Consider the following 17,539-nt stretch of genomic DNA (forward strand, 5'->3'; position numbering starts at 1 on the left):
TGCCTTCAAATTGTTGATATTATCAAATAAATTATACACATAATATTTTGCAAAGAACTAAACGATTTACTCTCGTCAAAACATATACAATTATGGTATGTATAAATGCTACAACTAAGGCTAAAACTAACTACAATTTTGATGCTTCCAGGCATCCTCCTCCTCCGCTGCTGTCAGCACTTCCAGGGCGGTGCCTTGTTGCTGCCACAGCCATTGCGTTTGCTCGGCTTGCTGGCACCACCCTTCTTGGCGGTTAGGGCCAGTATCTCGTCGAGCTTGTCGAAATCGCTGGGCGACTTGCTCAGCAGCAGCTCAATGTATGCCGCGAGCTTGTCCATGGGCGATGGTGGATCCCGCTTGCCACCAGAATCCAAATTGTTCTTCTCCGTATTGTTGCTGCGTTGCGATTTGCTTGTGCGTGGAGTTTCCGGATACACACGGGCATTGTTGAGCTCCGGAGACTCGCTGTCCGTGTCACTGGCGGGCATCAGGGCATTTTGTGTGGGTGAGGTGAGAATGGCCAAGGCCTGCTGCCACTGTGCCTCCATAACACCATGCAGCTTCTCCGCAATGTCAGCACTGCAATGGAATATAGAAAGTTCATAAATTTATAACAGACTTGGTTGCTCTTTGGCTTCGCTTGTGCCTACCGCTTGTTCTTGTAGAAACTCAGTTTGAGTTCCAGCTCATCGATCTTCTTTGAGGCATTGGCCAGCTGCAGGCGGTACAGTTCCACCTCCTCATCGTGCTTCTCCTGTATGAGATTCAGTTCCTGGTTGTTCTTTTCGTTGATCATTTCCAGCTGCTTTACGGCACGCTCTGCTATCAGTCGCTCACGGTCGCGTGCCTCACTCTTGAGATTCTCCTCGGATTTGTCCAGCTGTTGCTGGAATTCCTGCATCTTTTTGGCCACCACATTCTCCATTTGCTGCTGGTAGTGTTGCTTCAGGGACTTCTGTTGTATTTCCAGCTTTTTCTTGAGGTTTGTCTGTAAGAAAAATTAAATATTAACACAGAGAAGGATCTAGAGAAGGAATAACTTCATACCTCGACTTCTGTTAGATTTGCGAGCGTCTCTTGCATTGATTTACGTTGTGTTTCTAGCGCATCAGCTCTAGATTTCTGCTTTTGGTGGTAGTCTTGCAGCATTTCCTTCTGATGCCTCAGCGTGGTATTGTCCGTCTCCATCTCTTGAATCTGTGCCTTAAGCTGAACAAATAAAATGGTTAATAAAAGTGGAACCTTTTGGTGAATTCTCCAGCCGTACCTTCTCCTGCTGATAGTCGATTTTGGCGAATTTATCCCTCAGCTTGTTGAGCTCTGCATGGGATAGCTCCTCGGCTCGCTTGCTGCCATGCAGCTGCATTTCCAGCTGCTCCACTTTGTCATCCCATTCTTTGGCCTCGCGCTGACGCTTGTTCTGTTCTGCCTCCAGCTTCTCGTTCTTCTCTTGGAATTTGGTGGCCAAGCCGACTGCCTGCGCCAGCTCGTGCTGCAGAGTTTCCATTTTGCCATGTGTGTCACAGCGTTCCGCCTCCAGCCGGTGGAGAACGTCTCGCAGTTGTTGCACCTCAATGTGGAGAGTCGCTGCGGTCTGCTCGGCACCTTTTAGAGCTTCATCTTTGCTGCGATCCACCTCCATGGCCACGGAGATGCGCTGCTGATACTCCAGCAGCTGGGACTGCAAAGTCTGCACAGTTTTCTCCAGGTGCTGGCGTCGCAGCTGCTCCTCCTTTAGCGAGGGGCTGCACAGCAGTGGATTGGGCATATTGCTGGGGACAACTGTGCCCGCCATGCTGCTCTTGCCCCAGAGATCACTCAAGCTGATGAGCTGGTTGTTGTTGTCACTGAGGCTGCCGCGGGGGCATCTAGCCGCCTCAATGGATGCCGACGTGGATGTCATACGAATGCTTGGCAGGGAAGTGGCTGCCGGATGATGAATGTCGTGCACAGCACGTACATTTCGCAGGTGCTCCTCACTGTGATGATGATGAATATGATGGTGTTGCTGCTGCTGCCAGCGATTCGTGTTGTTTTCGTCCAGATAATGGTCAATCTCATGCAGAATGTTATCCTCAGCATGGCGACGCCTTGGTGGCTCCACCGATCCACCCTTGGGCGTGGAATGCACCACGCCATGAAACTCCTTCGGCAGCCTGGTACCCGTCGCCGTGCGCACAGTGTTTGTGGAGATTGTGGATATATCGGAGGGCACATCAAAGCGGCCATGATCTTCGCCATCCAGCCCAATGTTCTGCAGTCGTGCGTTTATCTGATTCAGTTCCGTTTTCTTACTGGGCGGCAGGAATTGATACGCTGCCGTCGTGGGCACTATCGGTGGTGGCATGACAAGTGCATCGGCTGCAGCTGCTTCTGCGTTCATCTTGACTTCGTGCAGCAAACGTTCGGCGGTATGGGTGTAGTAGTTGGGCGGGACCAGCAACAACAGATCAGTGTCGTCCGTGTCGGTATCGCTCATGCCTCAAACCATTCTCCAACCTGCCAAAGATGCTCCTCCTAATTAAGATGAAATTTTGTTGTTGGTATGGCGACGCGTAAACAATGGTGGTGGCGGTAGTTGCTTCGATAAATGCATATCGGCATTTTTAGTATTCTTAAGTATCGGAAATACCAAACTCAAGAAACTATGAAGAAATTGCTTTAATCTAGTTATTAACAATGATAAAGTAGGCCTGTCATATACTTTCATATTTAGTTGGCACTCAATTCACTGAGTATTAGTATACTATTTTGTTAGTGGTATTAATCAAAGCAAGCAGTGCCTGAAAGTCGATTTGCACTACCGATAGTCGGAAATACGAAACAAACATCAGAGTCGATTTTTGATACTAGAAATTCCATCTCAAGCTGTATTAATTATTGCTCCAAATTTCGTCTCAAGAAAATTTTCCCGCGCAGGGGAAATCGCGTGTCCTGGGATGGCAGCTGTAAGCTTGAGCATAAACGGAGATCCGGCCGTCCTGCTAGAACCTGGTACCGTCTACCGCATTGGGAGCAAGGAAGAATACGAGTTCTGTGTGGCCGATGAAGTAAGTACAGGCTGCTTAAGTAGTTCTAGCCAACAAAATGTAGTCCTTGCTCTGTTTTCAACTTAGTCCATGGAGCTGTATCATGCACTGGCAACCGTCTATCGAGCGGGCATCCTTCGCGTGAATGCGCTGCTGGGCAAGGTATTTGTGAACGACGTGGAGAACGGCAATGCGGACATAAGCCATAAGGATGCCATCGAAGGAAAGGTGAAGCTGCGCTTCGGAAATGTAAACGCGGAAGTGCAACTGATAGAACCTCTTCAGGTATGTGCAACAATCCACATGTGGAACATGCAATACATTGATATATTACACAGCATCATGACAGCAGTGGCTTTGGGGAAGCCCTCAAGGATACATCTCTAGATACAACAAACGACAGTGTTGTTATACCTGAAACAGAGGTGCAGTCGGTCAACACAACAGCTGACAGCTTCTTTGTGCCTGAAACACAAGCTGTGGCCTTTGACAGATCCACACGTGGTGGCAAAGTTTCGATGGGCGATGACTTTATGATACCGGAGACGCAAGATCTCCTCAGCACACCACCTGCAGTTGTGCACAATGAGGCGAGCAATTCCAACGATGGAAGTGCCTCTGAAATGTGCTCGCAGATACGCATTTGCACCCAGGACTATAATGAGGATGCACTTGAGGACTTTGACACGTCCATGATGCTGGGGTCTGCTGTGGCGCCGCTGGAGATCTTTACCGGATTTTTCAATCAGCAGGGTACGTAGACTTTGTATATTCTCTGGATCTTTATTTAAGTAACTTTTTCCACACAGCTGGCGATGCAACCGACCACGAATTGAGTGCCTTGAATTGGTCCACATCCAATCCAAAATGCACTGCCCTGAACAGCACCAAGGAGGGAGAGTTGCCTGCTCGAACAGTTGCTTGCATCACACCAGAACCATCTGAACAGAATCCATCTCATGATGCAGGAAATTGTACTCCTGATATATTTGATTTGATGGTTGCTGATGGAGAGCAGCCCGAGCCCGAGAACTCCGCCACACCAACGCTTTGCGGGTTAAAGCAATTGGTTGTTGCCAACATAGAGACACCCACAGCAACACCTCTCGAAGTGGAGGACCTCATTGTCACACAGAGCAACGCGAATAATGTTCAGAAAGCAGCCCGAGCCCGAGAGCTTCGCCACACCAACGCTTTGCGGGTTAAAGCAGTTGGTTGTGGCCAGCATAGAGACACCAACAGCAACACCTCTCGAAGTGGAGGACCTCATTGTCACACAGAGCAACGCGAATAATGAAACTAATCAGGATTTCATTCCCACTCAGCCATTCCCATTTCCCACCCAGCTCAAGCAACGTGGATTGCCATCTATAAACTCTCCGGAGGAGGATCGCAGCATTGCGGAGGAGACCAACGAAGATTTCATTGCCAGCACCAAGGAGGAAGAGTTGCCTGCTCGAGCAGTTGCTTGCATTACACCAGAACCATCTGGACAGAACCCATCTCATGATGCAGGAAATTCTACTACTGATATATTTGATTTGATGGTTGCTGATCTAGAGCAGCCATTTCCCTTTAAGCTCAATCCAGACGGATTGCCAGCTACTAATGCTGAGGATTTCAAAGCCACTCAGCCATTCCCTTTCAGAAAGAAGCAAAAGAGGGCACACTCAGACGAAATCACCAAGGATCACAGCGACAATGAGGAGCCCTCGCAGAGCAAGCAAGCGAAAGTGCAAGCGACAGACTCGCCTGCAGATCTCAGCTGCTGCCAGAATATTCAACAAAATAAAGAAAACATTCCAGTGGCAAGTAAGGAAACAGAAGCCAAACCCTCCACTTCAAAAGACGCAGCAGGTAAGGGAATCATTGCTCCATTATAAGGTCTTATTAATTATTAGTTTTTGCCATTTAATGACAGCTTTAAATTCGATTGAATATGATGCTATCATGGAGATGCTGGAAGAAATGGCAACGGGGCCAGCACTGCCACCTGCTGATCCAAACGAACCTCAAATTAAATTCGTTGAACCTGCCATCATCAAGGACGACAACTATAATGCTCAGGTGGGTTAAGCATACATCGCTGCAGGACTCTGTTTAACTATTCCCAGCTTCCTTCCGCAGGTTACCCGAATGGAGTGCGTCTTCCAGGACAAAAACAACCCAGACCGTTGGCGTTTACCGCGACTACCCGAAGGCGCGCGTAGCCGCTTAGCCGGATCGGAGTCACCGCCACGTACTAGTAGGTTTCCAAGTGTTTTTCCTTTCGAGTAGTCCTCGAAGTGCTAAGTGAAAATCGAGTTCAACAAATACCAAAGAATGTTACGTTCCTTTATTTAAAACCAAAATTGGCAATGAATCGCGAGTTTAATTTCATTTTTTAAGTGCGAAAACATTCGTGAAGTTAAATAGTTTTTATTTAAAATAATTAAGTGCGCGTATACATAACTATTACCTTCTATAGCGGGTATATATTTTCGGAAAAATCAGATAGTTTGAATGAAAAGTTTATGAAAATCTTCCTCAGCGGCACAGAAAAGAATCATTTTTTAATTTTTAAAATACAATACAAATAAGATAAATGCATAAATGGGTTAATGAACATAATAAACCAAAAATTAATGCCACAATCCCGACCTACAGCCAGAAACCCAATGCAACGACGCATCTCAGATGAATCACCCAGAATCGAGCCAAGAAAGCGGCCAGCCATTACAGATCAATTCGCAGAACGTAAGTTTTTGGCATTTATTTATTTATTATTATTAATTATTATTATTTGCAGCTCGCAGAAAGATCAGCCGCCCATCCAGATCCTTGTTAGTTGAAGAAGAAGCTAAGGGGGCAGCTAGCAAGGAGAGTACCCCTGAGTTGGTGGCCAAGAAACGGTCGAATAGCTCCAAGACAACAACAAGCACTGAACTCGATTCTGCTTCCATTTCTAAAGCTAAGAAGGCAAGCAAACCCAAAAGAGATGAAGATTTTGTCGTTCCAATTGAGCCACGCAGACGACCAAGGAACTCAAAAACAAAATCAGTCAAAAAGATTCAGGAAGAGGCAGCCGGACATGGGAATACATCCGAAGAAGAAGAAGTTGCACGGGAAGCAAGCAGGCCACAAAGAAGGCTGAGAACTAAGCAAATAACGAAGCAAGAGGAAGCCACAGGACAAGCTAAATCGAGTGCAGAAGTTAAAGGGAAAGGAACCAAGCAGAAGGAAGCCACAGGACAAGCTAAAGCGAGTGCAGAAGTTAAAGGGAAAGGATCGAAGCAAGAGGAAGCTACAGGACAAGCCAATACGAGTGTAGACGTTAAACCGAAACGAACCAAGCAAAAGGAAGCTACAGGACAATCTAATGCGAGTGACGAAGTTAAAGGGAAAGGATCCAAGAAAGAGGAAGCTACAGGACAAGCCAATACGAGTGTAGACGTTAAACCGAAACGAACCAAGCAAAAGGAAGCTACAGGACAATCTAATGCGAGTGACGAAGTTAAAGGGAAAAGATCCAAGAAAGAGGAAGCTACAGGACAAGTCAATACGAGTGTAGACGTTAAACCGAAACGAACCAAGCAAAAGGAAGCTACAGGACAATCTAATGCGAGTGACGAAGTTAAAGGGAAAGGATCCAAGAAAGAGCCCCAGGCAGAGCAGGCCAACACGAGTGCAGCAGTGAAAGGGAGAATGGGGAGAGCTAGGAAGTCCCAGACTCCGACACCTACACTTCTGGACACCACAGATAGTAAGATAACGAAGGAGAAGCCACCAGAGAAAGAAAAACGTGGGGTGGGTAGACTTCGGAAGTCCGAAACACCAACAGAAGAAAAGCCTATAAAACCGAAAGTTAAGAGAAGTAAGACACCACCCACCACGAAGAGGATGACTAGAAGGAACACTGCCAAGGAGGAACCTGAAGAAGAACCACAAGCCAAAGTTGCTGCAGTTCGTGAACTCGTTGTTAGGATTAAAAACGAGAAGCTCATAAAATCCAACTCCTCCATTGAAGAGGCAATTGATGGACCAACAACGAGTAATGCATCAGCACAACAAAAGGAGACTTCTCGGAAGGAGGCAAGAAACAGGAGCAGTAAGTTAAAGAGCGAAGAAAACACTTTTTGAATATATCCTATTGGATTCAGGGAATCTTTCGCATTATACACTGTAATATTTAATGAATTTTCAAACTTTTTGCAGGCATAAGCTCCGACAAGAATGTTTCGTTGTCTCAGGAGAATGCCCTTAAAGGTAAATCTAAACAAATGCTTGCCACGAGTATCCATCTAAAACTGATTCCATCTTTCGCAGCCATTAACCAACATGTGAGGAAGGAAAAAGGAAAAGGAAAAATCAAAATAGCATTCTCCGCGTGCAATTCATTAGATGTTTCGTCTGTTCTGAAGGCCCTAAAGCGTAAGAAAAAACTGCGACATAAATCATTAATCTACAAATGAGTTAATTGCCGTTAAATTATATCAGATTGTGTGGAGAAAACGGCTGATCCACTGAGCTGCGACGTGCTTATCATGGACAGAGGTGATCGCACATACAAATTCCTGGTGGCGGTGGCGGCCAATAAACCAATACTGTCCAGTTCCTGGCTGCAATCCATGCGGGCAACGTCTCGTGTAACTGTGCTGGCGGAACACCTCTTCGCTGACTCCCACTTCGAGAAGATGTACAAATTCGATCCCTTAATGGCCATGCAGCAGCCTCAATTGTTGAGTGGTTTCCACTTTATGCTCTGTGAGGGCATTCTACCCAATCCAAATGAAATGAAAGGCAAGTTCTATAGATACAGGCCTCTTCCCTCCATGCTATAACGTTCGTTGGATTCCCACCCTTTAGCCATTATTGAAAGTGCTGGTGGCAAAGTCCACAAAGAGCCGCCTGCACAGGAGCAGAAACTGTATGTTGTAGCTGTGGCCAAGGATAAGCAGCGCTACGTGCGACGCTTGCGCAATCATGCCCATGTCCAGTACATAAACACAGAGGGCATCATGCAGTCGCTGGTGCAGCACAATCGGCAGCGCTTAGACGACCCAAAGGTACAAATTTGAGTCTCATGTTTGTCAATATTTTGTTTTGTTCCTTGTCTAATTTTGTGTTTTCGTCCATACATCAATATATCTATATTCCATGTTAATTTATTTTCAATTATTAAATACATCATACGATTGTGTGCCTACTGTCGTCTACTCCAACTTCTTTCGCTTGGACCCCGTGGGCTTGTCAAACTGCTGCCGCATGCCGCCCGCGTGCTCGTTGTGGAACTTGATGTTGTTCGAGGTCTCCGCATACCAGGGACAGTCGAACTTCGTGGTATCCTGATCCACTAAATGCGTGTACTTGGTGCGGCCACAGCGACCGAAATTCTTCACCTGCATCACCTTGGGCAGGATGGTCTTATCGAAGTGATCCTCCAGCGTGGCCTGGGCAAAGTCGCGCTTCAGCACATCGTTCTCCTCGTCCAGATAGAAGGCACCACGATGATAGTATTTCTGCAGGAATTTGTATTTGCCTTTGGTGGCCTTGTTGGTGACCATTTTGGGATTCTGTCGCAGCTCCTGGCGTCGCTCTTCCTCATTGAGGCCACGCACCCGATCGATTTCCAGTTTCTCCCGTTCAGTGCTGCAATTAAAAATGTGTTCACTTGTGGCTCAGAACTAAGTTTGTGGTCTACTTACTTGTCGCGCTCTTCGCGGTCCCTCTTCATACGCTTGAGCTCGCGTAACTTCCAGGCCTCGTACTCCACCTCATCGTTGTCGTCGTCAGTGCACACATCCTCCAGGCAGGCTTCATTCGACTCTGGCTTGGTCTTCTCCAGGTCTTTTTTGACGCTGTCCTCCACCATGCGCAGTGTGGCTCGCCTCCTTTCCTTAGCAGCTCTCTTGGCCTCTGCCTCCATTTGTTTCTGTTTCTGGGCTTCCCGTTCCTTTTCCTGGATGGTCGCACGATCTCTTTTCCTGACAAACAGCGGCTTGAGACGCGGCTCGTTTTCCTCCTCGCTTTCGCTCTCCTCTTCGTATTCGGAGCTCTCTGTTTCCGAGGACTCCGACTGTTTTTCATCCTCTTTTTGGAGCACCTCCTCCTCGCGCTGCTGCTGCAGCATTCTCGCCCTCAGCTTTGTGCGCCGATTCTCCATTTCGGCGTCACTCAGCTCTGCATCTGTGTCGGACTCGGAGGCAAGTGTGATCTTGTTGGTGCCCCGCTCGAGGTTCTTCTGCTGCTCTGCGTCCTCTTCCTCCTCCTCGCTGTCACTCTCCACCATCTCGGGCTCGTGGATGTGTCTGTGGCGCTCCCTTCGCTCTCGTTCCATGTCTTCCATATCCACGGGGCGTGCACGCAGGCGTCGCAAACGTGGGTCATCCACCTCAGCCTCATCCCCATCCGCGGCAGCCTTCCCATCAGCACTGTCCCGACGGGCCAGTTCCATCTTGTGGCGTTCCGCTTTGTGTCGCTCCAAGCGCTTCCGGGTGTCAATGAAATCATCCTCGTCGCTCTCGTCCGAGCTGGAGTCAACGCGGGCATAGTCGGGACGCTTGCCAGATATATATCTCTGGACTTTAACTTTCTGCATGGAAATCTCGCCTGCAAGAGATCAGTGTAAACAAGGGAGGCGTTGATTGAGAATTATGAATTACTGCAGAGCAATTTCAGTGGCTTACCTTTCTCATTGCGTACGGGCACCGCACCCGCAGTGCTCTGAATGCCCGAAGGGGCCACGGGAGCACTCATTTTGTGTGAAATTTAATTAAAATATAATTTTTATTTATTTTTACGAGAAATAGTCGACCAGTGTGACCGCTGTCACACAGAAACATATACCTTGGGAACATACCGAAAATATACCGTAAATGAGACTATCCGGAAACGGTCACGCTAGTGCGCAGCATTGGTGTGTGTGTAAACGATAACAGCAAGGCGGCGATAAACTTTCCGTTTCAAACTGAATTTCCAAATTCATCTTCAGTTCCGCTTGGTTCAAATTTGATTGGTTTCAAATGTCCGAATGACGGAAGTGCGATGACTTGGCACCCCCTAAAATGAAGCCAGCAACTAATTGAGACACCAATTAACAACACACATAAGACGAGCCGAGACGGCTGCATATTTTAGCAATGTCAACGCCCACTCTCATTAATGTAATAAATAATTGTTTATAAATTGACTACTACGCTTTCTTTCAGACGATTCATAAGTAATATTGACTGCCAGACGAGTTCTTGTGTAAGATATTGAATAACCACAAAGTACGGAATATCAAACAAAAGATATTTTCATTGATATTGCGTTTTGTTTGTTCGTTTGCGACAGCACGCACGCAGCACGTGTGTTTTTCGGCTCATGTGGTTCTGTTCTTAAAGAGACAAGAAAGAGACAAAGTCCAAGCTCACACACACACACACACACAACTCATGAGAGCGAGAGGCTCGACCAGTTTTGTGACGTTTGTAGTGGCTTTTGCTTGCATCTTATAAACAAACTTTTCCGCTGTTGCTGCTGCCTTTGCTGCTGCTGCTGTTTGCTAGATCGTTTCGGGCCTAAACACTGCGTCGCATTTGCCGAACTGCTTTGAACTGCTTTCGGTTGGCTGGTGGAATGGATTTACAAGATTTACATCAGTCAGCCGGCAGTTAGTTATGGCAGCGGGCATATTTTCATATTAATTAATGCAACACGCTTCAAAGCTGAACTGCATACCCACTGCCCACTGCCCAGTGTCCCTGCCCCTGCCGATTGATAGGTGCTATCCACAAGTGACCTTAGACCAAGGCTCGCTTCTGTTTTGGTGACTTTCCGCTGCACCTAATAAATTGGACATTAATTTGTTGATCTTCTTCTGATCTTGATTGCTGTTTTCCCCATCAATGTGAATTTATGGTGATTGATACTCTGTTTTGAGCCAACCAAGCGGCGCCTCTCGATTCTCCAGAACACATTACATTTTTATTAGAATTAAGCACACTCGCAAGAAATAATTCCAGGCAAACAAATAATTTTCTATTAAGAGAAAGGGGAGAGCAGGAGAGAGAGAGTGTCGTCCCATGCCTGATCAAAATCGTACCAGATCGAACTCGTTATCGTCGTTATCCCCAGCCAGCAATTGCCTGCCATTGAGACGAGGCAGCAAAACACAACAAAAATGAGTGATAAAATCGAGGCACATTATTAATTGGCGCACTTTTTGTTCCTTTGTGACAGCTCTCGGGTGGCTCTCGGCTTACTTAAAAAGTAATAAAAGAAAATATTCAAACACACATCCACACGGGTACAGCCATCACGCAAGCCGCAGCCGAAAGTAACTAAAAACACTTTGCCATCGCGTTGCCTAACAATTAAACTTTTGTATTTTGTTTGCAACTCATTTCATTTAGCATTGAGCATTTAGCCCTTGGTCAATTGATGACAACAGCGTACTCCACCTCTGCCTCTGTCTCTCTGCCAGTTGGAGTTGCCCTCGGTCTGCTGTGCAGATAATTCTATGGAATGCTAATGAATGGGAATGGATTCATTGCATTTTCAGTTCAAGAACGGGAGGTACAATGGGGTACACATTTCTCTCACATTTAAATGTGACTGACAGCAGTTTATCTTCCCCAAAGTTGATTTATATTTTTGCAATAGGTTTAGTTTTTCACGTTTTCCATTACATTACATTCTGCGGAACGAATTGTGCTCCACATTGAAGATCACGCCGCTGTTTGTTTGATAACAAAAAATGTTTAGCTGATGTTTAGGGATTTTCGTCATCCCCCACGTAATATCAAGGAAGTGCTTGAGTGCTATAAAATATAAAATAAGTTGCATAGATCTTTGCATTTGAACAAGATTTTCCCCTGACGCCTACAATCGACTTTCAATTGAGCGGCGCAGCTCTCGCGCTCGGGTCTCTGTTTGAGCATCTCGGCGATCGCATATCCGGCGTCGATAGGCTCCCTCGCTTGCCTTTCTCTTAGTTCGATCTTCGCTCTTTCTTTGGCGCCCGAAGAGAGAGAGAGAGAGAGAGAGAGAGAGAGAGAGCGCCAAAGCCTCGCGTATAGTGGGGTTCCCTCTGCTCGATGATTTGTGATTTGGCGCTGCCTTGGCTGCCGGGGGCCTGCCTCGGCCTGGCTCTCGTATAAAACAGCGTAACGGGCGCTTGCAAAAGTCATTCATTTGAAAATTGTCAATACGTTCGAACAGCGATAGGCAATAAAAGCCAGTGAAAACACAAACCATCAAGGAAAAAGTGCACAAAGTTCAACAATTTCACAACCAGGACAACCAGCTCAAAAAGGGTTAACAAAACTCTCCAAACACAACACCAAAGTGATCAATAACTAATTGTTTGGTGAACTCCAACTAAGAGATAAAAACACGTTAATGAAATACAGAAATAATCAAGGCACCATCTTGCAACTACAATTCAGAACATTCCTAAGACACAGCTGCCTGTGCGCCTATCCACCCGAGTGCTAAACGAAGACGACAGCGACAACGACAACGACAACGACGCAAAATAAATCATTTAAGGATCGCATAAATCCGGCATCAAGGTGAGGAAGTCATTTTAAAACTGAGGTGAAAGCGGCTTTGAGTGGACAATTATAACGCTTTATACCTTCCCCTTTTTTTATATTTATAAAATGGGTTCATTTCAGTTCATTTCTTTGTTAATTCTCATGTTCATATTTTGTAATTAATTCTCCTCTAACCAACTGCCACTTATCGAAGCCCAAAAGAAGTGCAAAATTAATTTGTTTGCCTTTGACGTTGTATATTTTTATTGTCACTAAAAAACTAGTTAAAAAACTAGGCAAAAAGTTAGCATTTTATTGCGAGCAAACAAACAAAAAGCGAACCAAACCAGCTGCAATTAATTTAGCGAACTCATAAATCGATCAAACCAGCAGAACTGTCGAGCAGCTCGGATTTCTCAGTGCCATTAACGGCAGTCTCTAATTAGCCGAAAACCCTTTGCGCCTCCCTGGCCATTGCCCTTACCTAGTGGGCGAACTTTTCATTAGAATTTGTGTGTTCCAAGGTCCAAGTTTCACTCGTGCTAGATCCGTGGCAAGTGCTCTTTCACCAGCTGGCCCATGCCACAACTCATGTCAAACGGTTTATTTTGTTTATATGAATATTAATAATCACAAAAAATAAAGCAACGACAATCGAAGAGACCAAAAACAAAGCGCAGACAAAAACACACGCATACCAATTGGCGGGGAGACAAGTTCCGAGATACAAAAGACAAAGATGTTGATGATTTGCCCTAGTCAAAGGGAAGACAGTCGCAGCGAGGGAGGGCATAGAAAATGCCACCAATTAAGAACAGAACGCATACGACCCGTGTACTGTCTACCACTGTCTCCAGGCAAGAGTGGAAACGTGTTTCCCCCCGGCGCCCACCTCTGTGTGTGTGTGTGTGTCTGGGTGGAACCTTTTCGATTAGGTCGCTCTTCCATTAAGGCATCTCCGAGTGCTGCTCTCTACTCTTCGCGACAGGCCTTGCCTTCAGCTCTCTTTGGATCCGATGGATGGCAAATTTCTGGCCAAAACCGGCGCAATCCGGCTCAAGCCACAAGCCACTGAAATAAACCAGTTGAATTCGCTTAAATCTCAATTGGGCGGCGCGGGAGCATTCTCACTTTTCGCTCAAAACTTTGCCTCAGCCTCAGCCTCGTCTCGTCTCGTCTTGTCTCTTTTTCTCACTCACTCACGCTCTCTGTACATGTGTGAGTGTTTGTTTCCGTATTGCAACAGTGTGAGAGTGCCACAGGAGCAGATTTTCTTTAATAGTTTGAAATTGGCTGGAAAATTGGGAGCAGAGCACAGTAGGGTAGAGCAGGAGAGCGGCTGCGATTCTAAGTTCGGTTGATTAAAATGATTGCCGCAGAGTGTTGGAATCAATTGGATTGCTGATTGATTCGTATGGGTGGACTGGGTTATCGATTGCCAAATGAGGGTTTTTTATGATTTAACAATTGAACGCGAATATCGGAGTTGTTTTTGTAATGGAAAACAGACACCAAAAGCAGCTGATAAATATTCAAAGCTTATCTTAAAAGTAGTTTATGGCATCCCCGTCGTACCCTCTTCACTTTATTGATTAACTATCCCCAAAAACATTTACAACAACTTTTCGCCTTGAGCGAGTGTTGTCGTCGCCCCGTAACGAAAACATATTAATAATAAAGCAATTATTGGTACACCCAAATGGAATTGTTTGTTTAAGGAAATAATATATTTGTACTTGAACATGGAAGCCGGAGCTGTGGCCAATGGCCCGAGCCAGCCCCCACTCACTGCTCCTCCCTCAGATATCGACAGACTGTAGGAATTTCATTTCGTTCGCTTAATTAATTAATGGCGACACCCACTGGATGGAAAGCTTTTGGCATTGCCGCCTTGGTGCAATTTCTTTTCGAGAACCTTGATCTTGCCATGATCTAAGCCGTCTGCTCTGCTCCATTTCATTTCAGTTCGCGCATAACGTTGTGGGGCCACAGTCGGCGAGTGATCGAGCCAAGAAGGTGTCTGCCCCATCAGTTGCCGTTGCAGTTGCAGTTGCACATTCCCAGGCAGGATGTTTGCCACCCAGGATACCATTTTGAAGCTGCTGACCCTCTGCGCTTTGGCGCATTCTATTACCGCCTATGCGCTGCAGGAGAAGAGCCCCGCCGGAGCAAAGGGCTCGGCTGCCCTGGATCCCAGCCACAAGTATTTGATTGTGCGGGGCGAGAGTCCTGCCTCTGTCTCGCAGGAGCATGTGGACTTTGATAATGCGGCAACGCTGCTGCTGCAGGCCTACAAGTCCCAGCAGACCACCGCACCGGACGGACTGGAGGAGTGCAGCGCGCCCAGCCACAAGCCCACCTTCTCCGGCTACGATTACGTGATCCTGCTCGGCATGCTGGTCATCTCGCTGGGCATTGGCATCTTCTATGGGTTCTTCCAGAAGGGCGGCAGCTCCTCCAACGAGTTCCTGCTGGGCTCCGAAATGAACATTTTCCCTGTGACACTCAGCCTCACGACCAGCTTCATCACGGCCATCGAGCTGCTGGGCAACCCATCCGAGATGTACTTCCAGGGCACACAGTTCGTGCTGATTGTCATACCCATGGTGCTCGTCATTCCAGTGGCTGTCAAGATATTCTATCCCATCTACTTCAAGATGGAGCTCACCAGTTGCTATGAGTACTTGGGCATACGCTTCGGCAAGGAGATTCGCATCCTGGGCGCAGTACTCTATGTCATTCAGGTGCGCTGGGAGATTCTCTCAACTGGCAGAACTCTGTTTAATATTTCCTTTATCCTTCAGATGTGCTTCTACACCGCTGTGGCTGTGCTTGCACCAGCCATTGCCTTGTCCAAGGCCACAGGATTGGACACCAAGATCGCTGTCATTCTGATTTATGTGGTCTGCGTTTTCTACTCATCGCAGGGCGGCATGAAGGCAGTGGTCATTGCGGACACCTTTCAGGTAAGCCAAACAAACAGAGGATCCTCAAAAAGCCTTTGCTTAACCTTATTTATTCCCTTTGCAGGCTGCAGTTCTCGCTGTGTCTCTCGTTTTGATTGTGGGTCTCGGCAGCTACTACAGCGGCACACCCATTCAAGTCTTCCAGAAGGCCGCCCAACTCAATCGTTTGGAATTCTTCAAGTAAGTCGAAACACCCAGAAACATATCCTTCGATTTCCCTTCTAATTTTTCCACTCTCTTGCAGCATTGATCCCAATCCGACAACCCGCCACACCGTTTGGTCTGTGGTCATTGGCGGCTTCTTCTACTGGACATCGCTGTTCTGCACCAACCAGGCCTCCGTCCAGAAGTGCATGTCCCTAAAGTCCCTGAAGCTCGCAAAGATCGCCCTGGGCTTTGCCATCCTCGGCTTGATTGTCGTCTTCCTGCTCAACTTTTACACTGGGCTGATGGTCTTCAACCACTATGCGGACTGTGATCCCCTGACTGCGGGTCGCATCTCGGCCACGGATCAGCTGCTGCCCTTCTATGTGATCAATACCTATGAGCACATCTACTCCATTGCGGGCATCTTTGTGGCTGGCATCTTTGCGGCTAGTTTGGGGTAGGCATCGGAGCACACTCCAGGAGCTCCAGGAGTCATCACTCATGTCTTGTTTCTTCCCCATTCAGAACTGTGGCATCTGCCTTGAACTCCCTGTCGGCTGTCACCTGCGAGGATCTGCTTGTCAATGGCATGAACATCAAAATCTCTCCGGAGAAGGGCGCAACCTATGCCAAGTGGATGTCCCTGGGCTATGGCATTGGCTCCTTTGGTCTGGTGTTCATTGTGGAGCATCTGGGCGGCGTGCTGCAGGCTACACTCACACTGAATGGCCTCATCGGTGGCGTCACCTTGGGTCTGTTTGTGCTCGGAATCGCCTGCAAGCAGGCCAACACGAAGGGCGCCTTCTATGGCGGTCTCCTCTCGTTGGCTCTGGTGATCTTTGTGGGTGTTGTGGCACAGATAGCCAGCGTGGAGTCGCCACCACTGCCCACATCCATTGAGCACTGCGACTGTCATGTGAACGTGACGAACATTCTCGAGGATTTGCTCACCGAATCAATGAATCCCATTAAGCAGGAAGGTTTCACGTGAGTTAAGCTGGAAAATCCACTATAATTACGATGCTAATTCGATCCCTTGCAGTTCCTGGCCCATCTTCCGGCTGAGCTACATGTGGTACAGCATGATCGGCTGCCTGTTGACAGTATTCCTGGGATGGTTCTTCTCCCTCATAATCGACTTTAATCAACGACGCAATGTCCTGAAAATCACCGGCAAGGGCGGCATCGACAACGAAGGCGTCTCCGAGGAGGTCTTCAAGAGTGACGACTCCCAAGTGCAGTACACCACTAACAGCACCATCACCACCACCACAACCACCAGCACCGCAGCGGTAGACCCAATCCCAGCCACAACCACAACCAAAGAGACGGCAGGTATCCAGGGGCATGTGAATCATGCCATACGCATCGACGATGAATAGAATCAGATACGAATTTTGGTTTGGAAAGTTCTTTCGACATTCCAGGCCAGAGTGTATTCCTTGTGTAACCGGTAACCTCTATGTACAAACGACCAGTCGCAATCCTAACTGTCCTAGCTTAGTCGCAAGAGTGATTTCTAGTTTTAAGTCCAATCATAGCCCGATTGCTGCTACACCCGACCCTTTCTCCCCCCGCGAGAGCAATCGTTGCCACAGTATTTTGTATCCACAAAAAACTTTACTAATTTTACCACGGAAGTGAATTTAGCTTTAGTTAATATTTAAGCAAACAATAAACACACAAACTTATTGTATTCTTGATTCAGCTATCGCTGCTGAAGCGTAAACCAAAGTTCAGTTCGATTTTCATGTAGAGTGATCATTCTGTGCATGTAGTTATCGTGTAGAATGCTCTACGTGTTGCATACCCCACGTTGCTGAACAAAAAAATGGAAAATTTGTTTGCCATCAGGCGGCTTGAGTATTTGGTTGAGTGGGTGTATGGCTATTCCTGT

At 47.1% G+C, this 17,539-nt stretch overlaps 4 protein-coding genes across 4 annotated transcripts; 2 read left to right on the forward strand and 2 right to left on the reverse strand.

Moving 5' to 3' along the window:
• Positions 1–45: 45 nt before the first annotated feature.
• On the reverse strand, positions 46–2,589 carry LOC117587015 (centrobin). Its single transcript, XM_034277425.1, has 4 exons — positions 1,268–2,589; positions 1,048–1,209; positions 651–988; positions 46–579 (listed from the first exon to the last, which is right to left on the reverse strand). The coding sequence occupies exons 1-4, from the start codon at positions 2,477–2,479 to the stop codon at positions 174–176; spliced, it is 2,118 nt and encodes a 705-aa protein (XP_034133316.1). The 5' UTR covers positions 2,480–2,589; the 3' UTR covers positions 46–173.
• Positions 2,590–2,848: 259 nt separating this feature from the next.
• On the forward strand, positions 2,849–8,195 carry LOC117587013 (proteoglycan 4). Its single transcript, XM_034277423.1, has 14 exons — positions 2,849–3,050; positions 3,117–3,314; positions 3,368–3,782; positions 3,839–4,085; positions 4,231–4,460; positions 4,590–4,886; positions 4,951–5,096; positions 5,157–5,274; positions 5,676–5,765; positions 5,818–7,116; positions 7,224–7,274; positions 7,335–7,439; positions 7,506–7,808; positions 7,875–8,195. The coding sequence occupies exons 1-14, from the start codon at positions 2,940–2,942 to the stop codon at positions 8,084–8,086; spliced, it is 3,822 nt and encodes a 1,273-aa protein (XP_034133314.1). The 5' UTR covers positions 2,849–2,939; the 3' UTR covers positions 8,087–8,195.
• On the reverse strand, positions 8,156–9,832 carry LOC117587017 (microfibrillar-associated protein 1). The gene is made up of 3 exons (XM_034277428.1): positions 9,695–9,832; positions 8,714–9,617; positions 8,156–8,657 (listed from the first exon to the last, which is right to left on the reverse strand). The coding sequence occupies exons 1-3, from the start codon at positions 9,762–9,764 to the stop codon at positions 8,222–8,224; spliced, it is 1,410 nt and encodes a 469-aa protein (XP_034133319.1). The 5' UTR covers positions 9,765–9,832; the 3' UTR covers positions 8,156–8,221.
• Positions 9,833–12,174: 2,342 nt separating this feature from the next.
• LOC117587042 (sodium-coupled monocarboxylate transporter 1) lies at positions 12,175–17,376 on the forward strand. Its single transcript, XM_034277473.1, has 7 exons — positions 12,175–12,565; positions 14,495–15,273; positions 15,334–15,495; positions 15,560–15,675; positions 15,740–16,099; positions 16,168–16,629; positions 16,685–17,376. Exons 2-7 carry the CDS (start codon positions 14,599–14,601, stop codon positions 17,022–17,024), a joined length of 2,115 nt encoding a protein of 704 aa, XP_034133364.1. The 5' UTR covers positions 12,175–12,565; positions 14,495–14,598; the 3' UTR covers positions 17,025–17,376.
• The last annotated feature ends 163 nt before the right edge of the window (positions 17,377–17,539 follow it).

This window comes from Drosophila guanche, unplaced genomic scaffold (assembly GCF_900245975.1).
Source record: "Drosophila guanche unplaced genomic scaffold, DGUA_6, whole genome shotgun sequence".
In the NCBI taxonomy this organism is placed as follows: Eukaryota; Metazoa; Arthropoda; class Insecta; order Diptera; family Drosophilidae; genus Drosophila; species Drosophila guanche.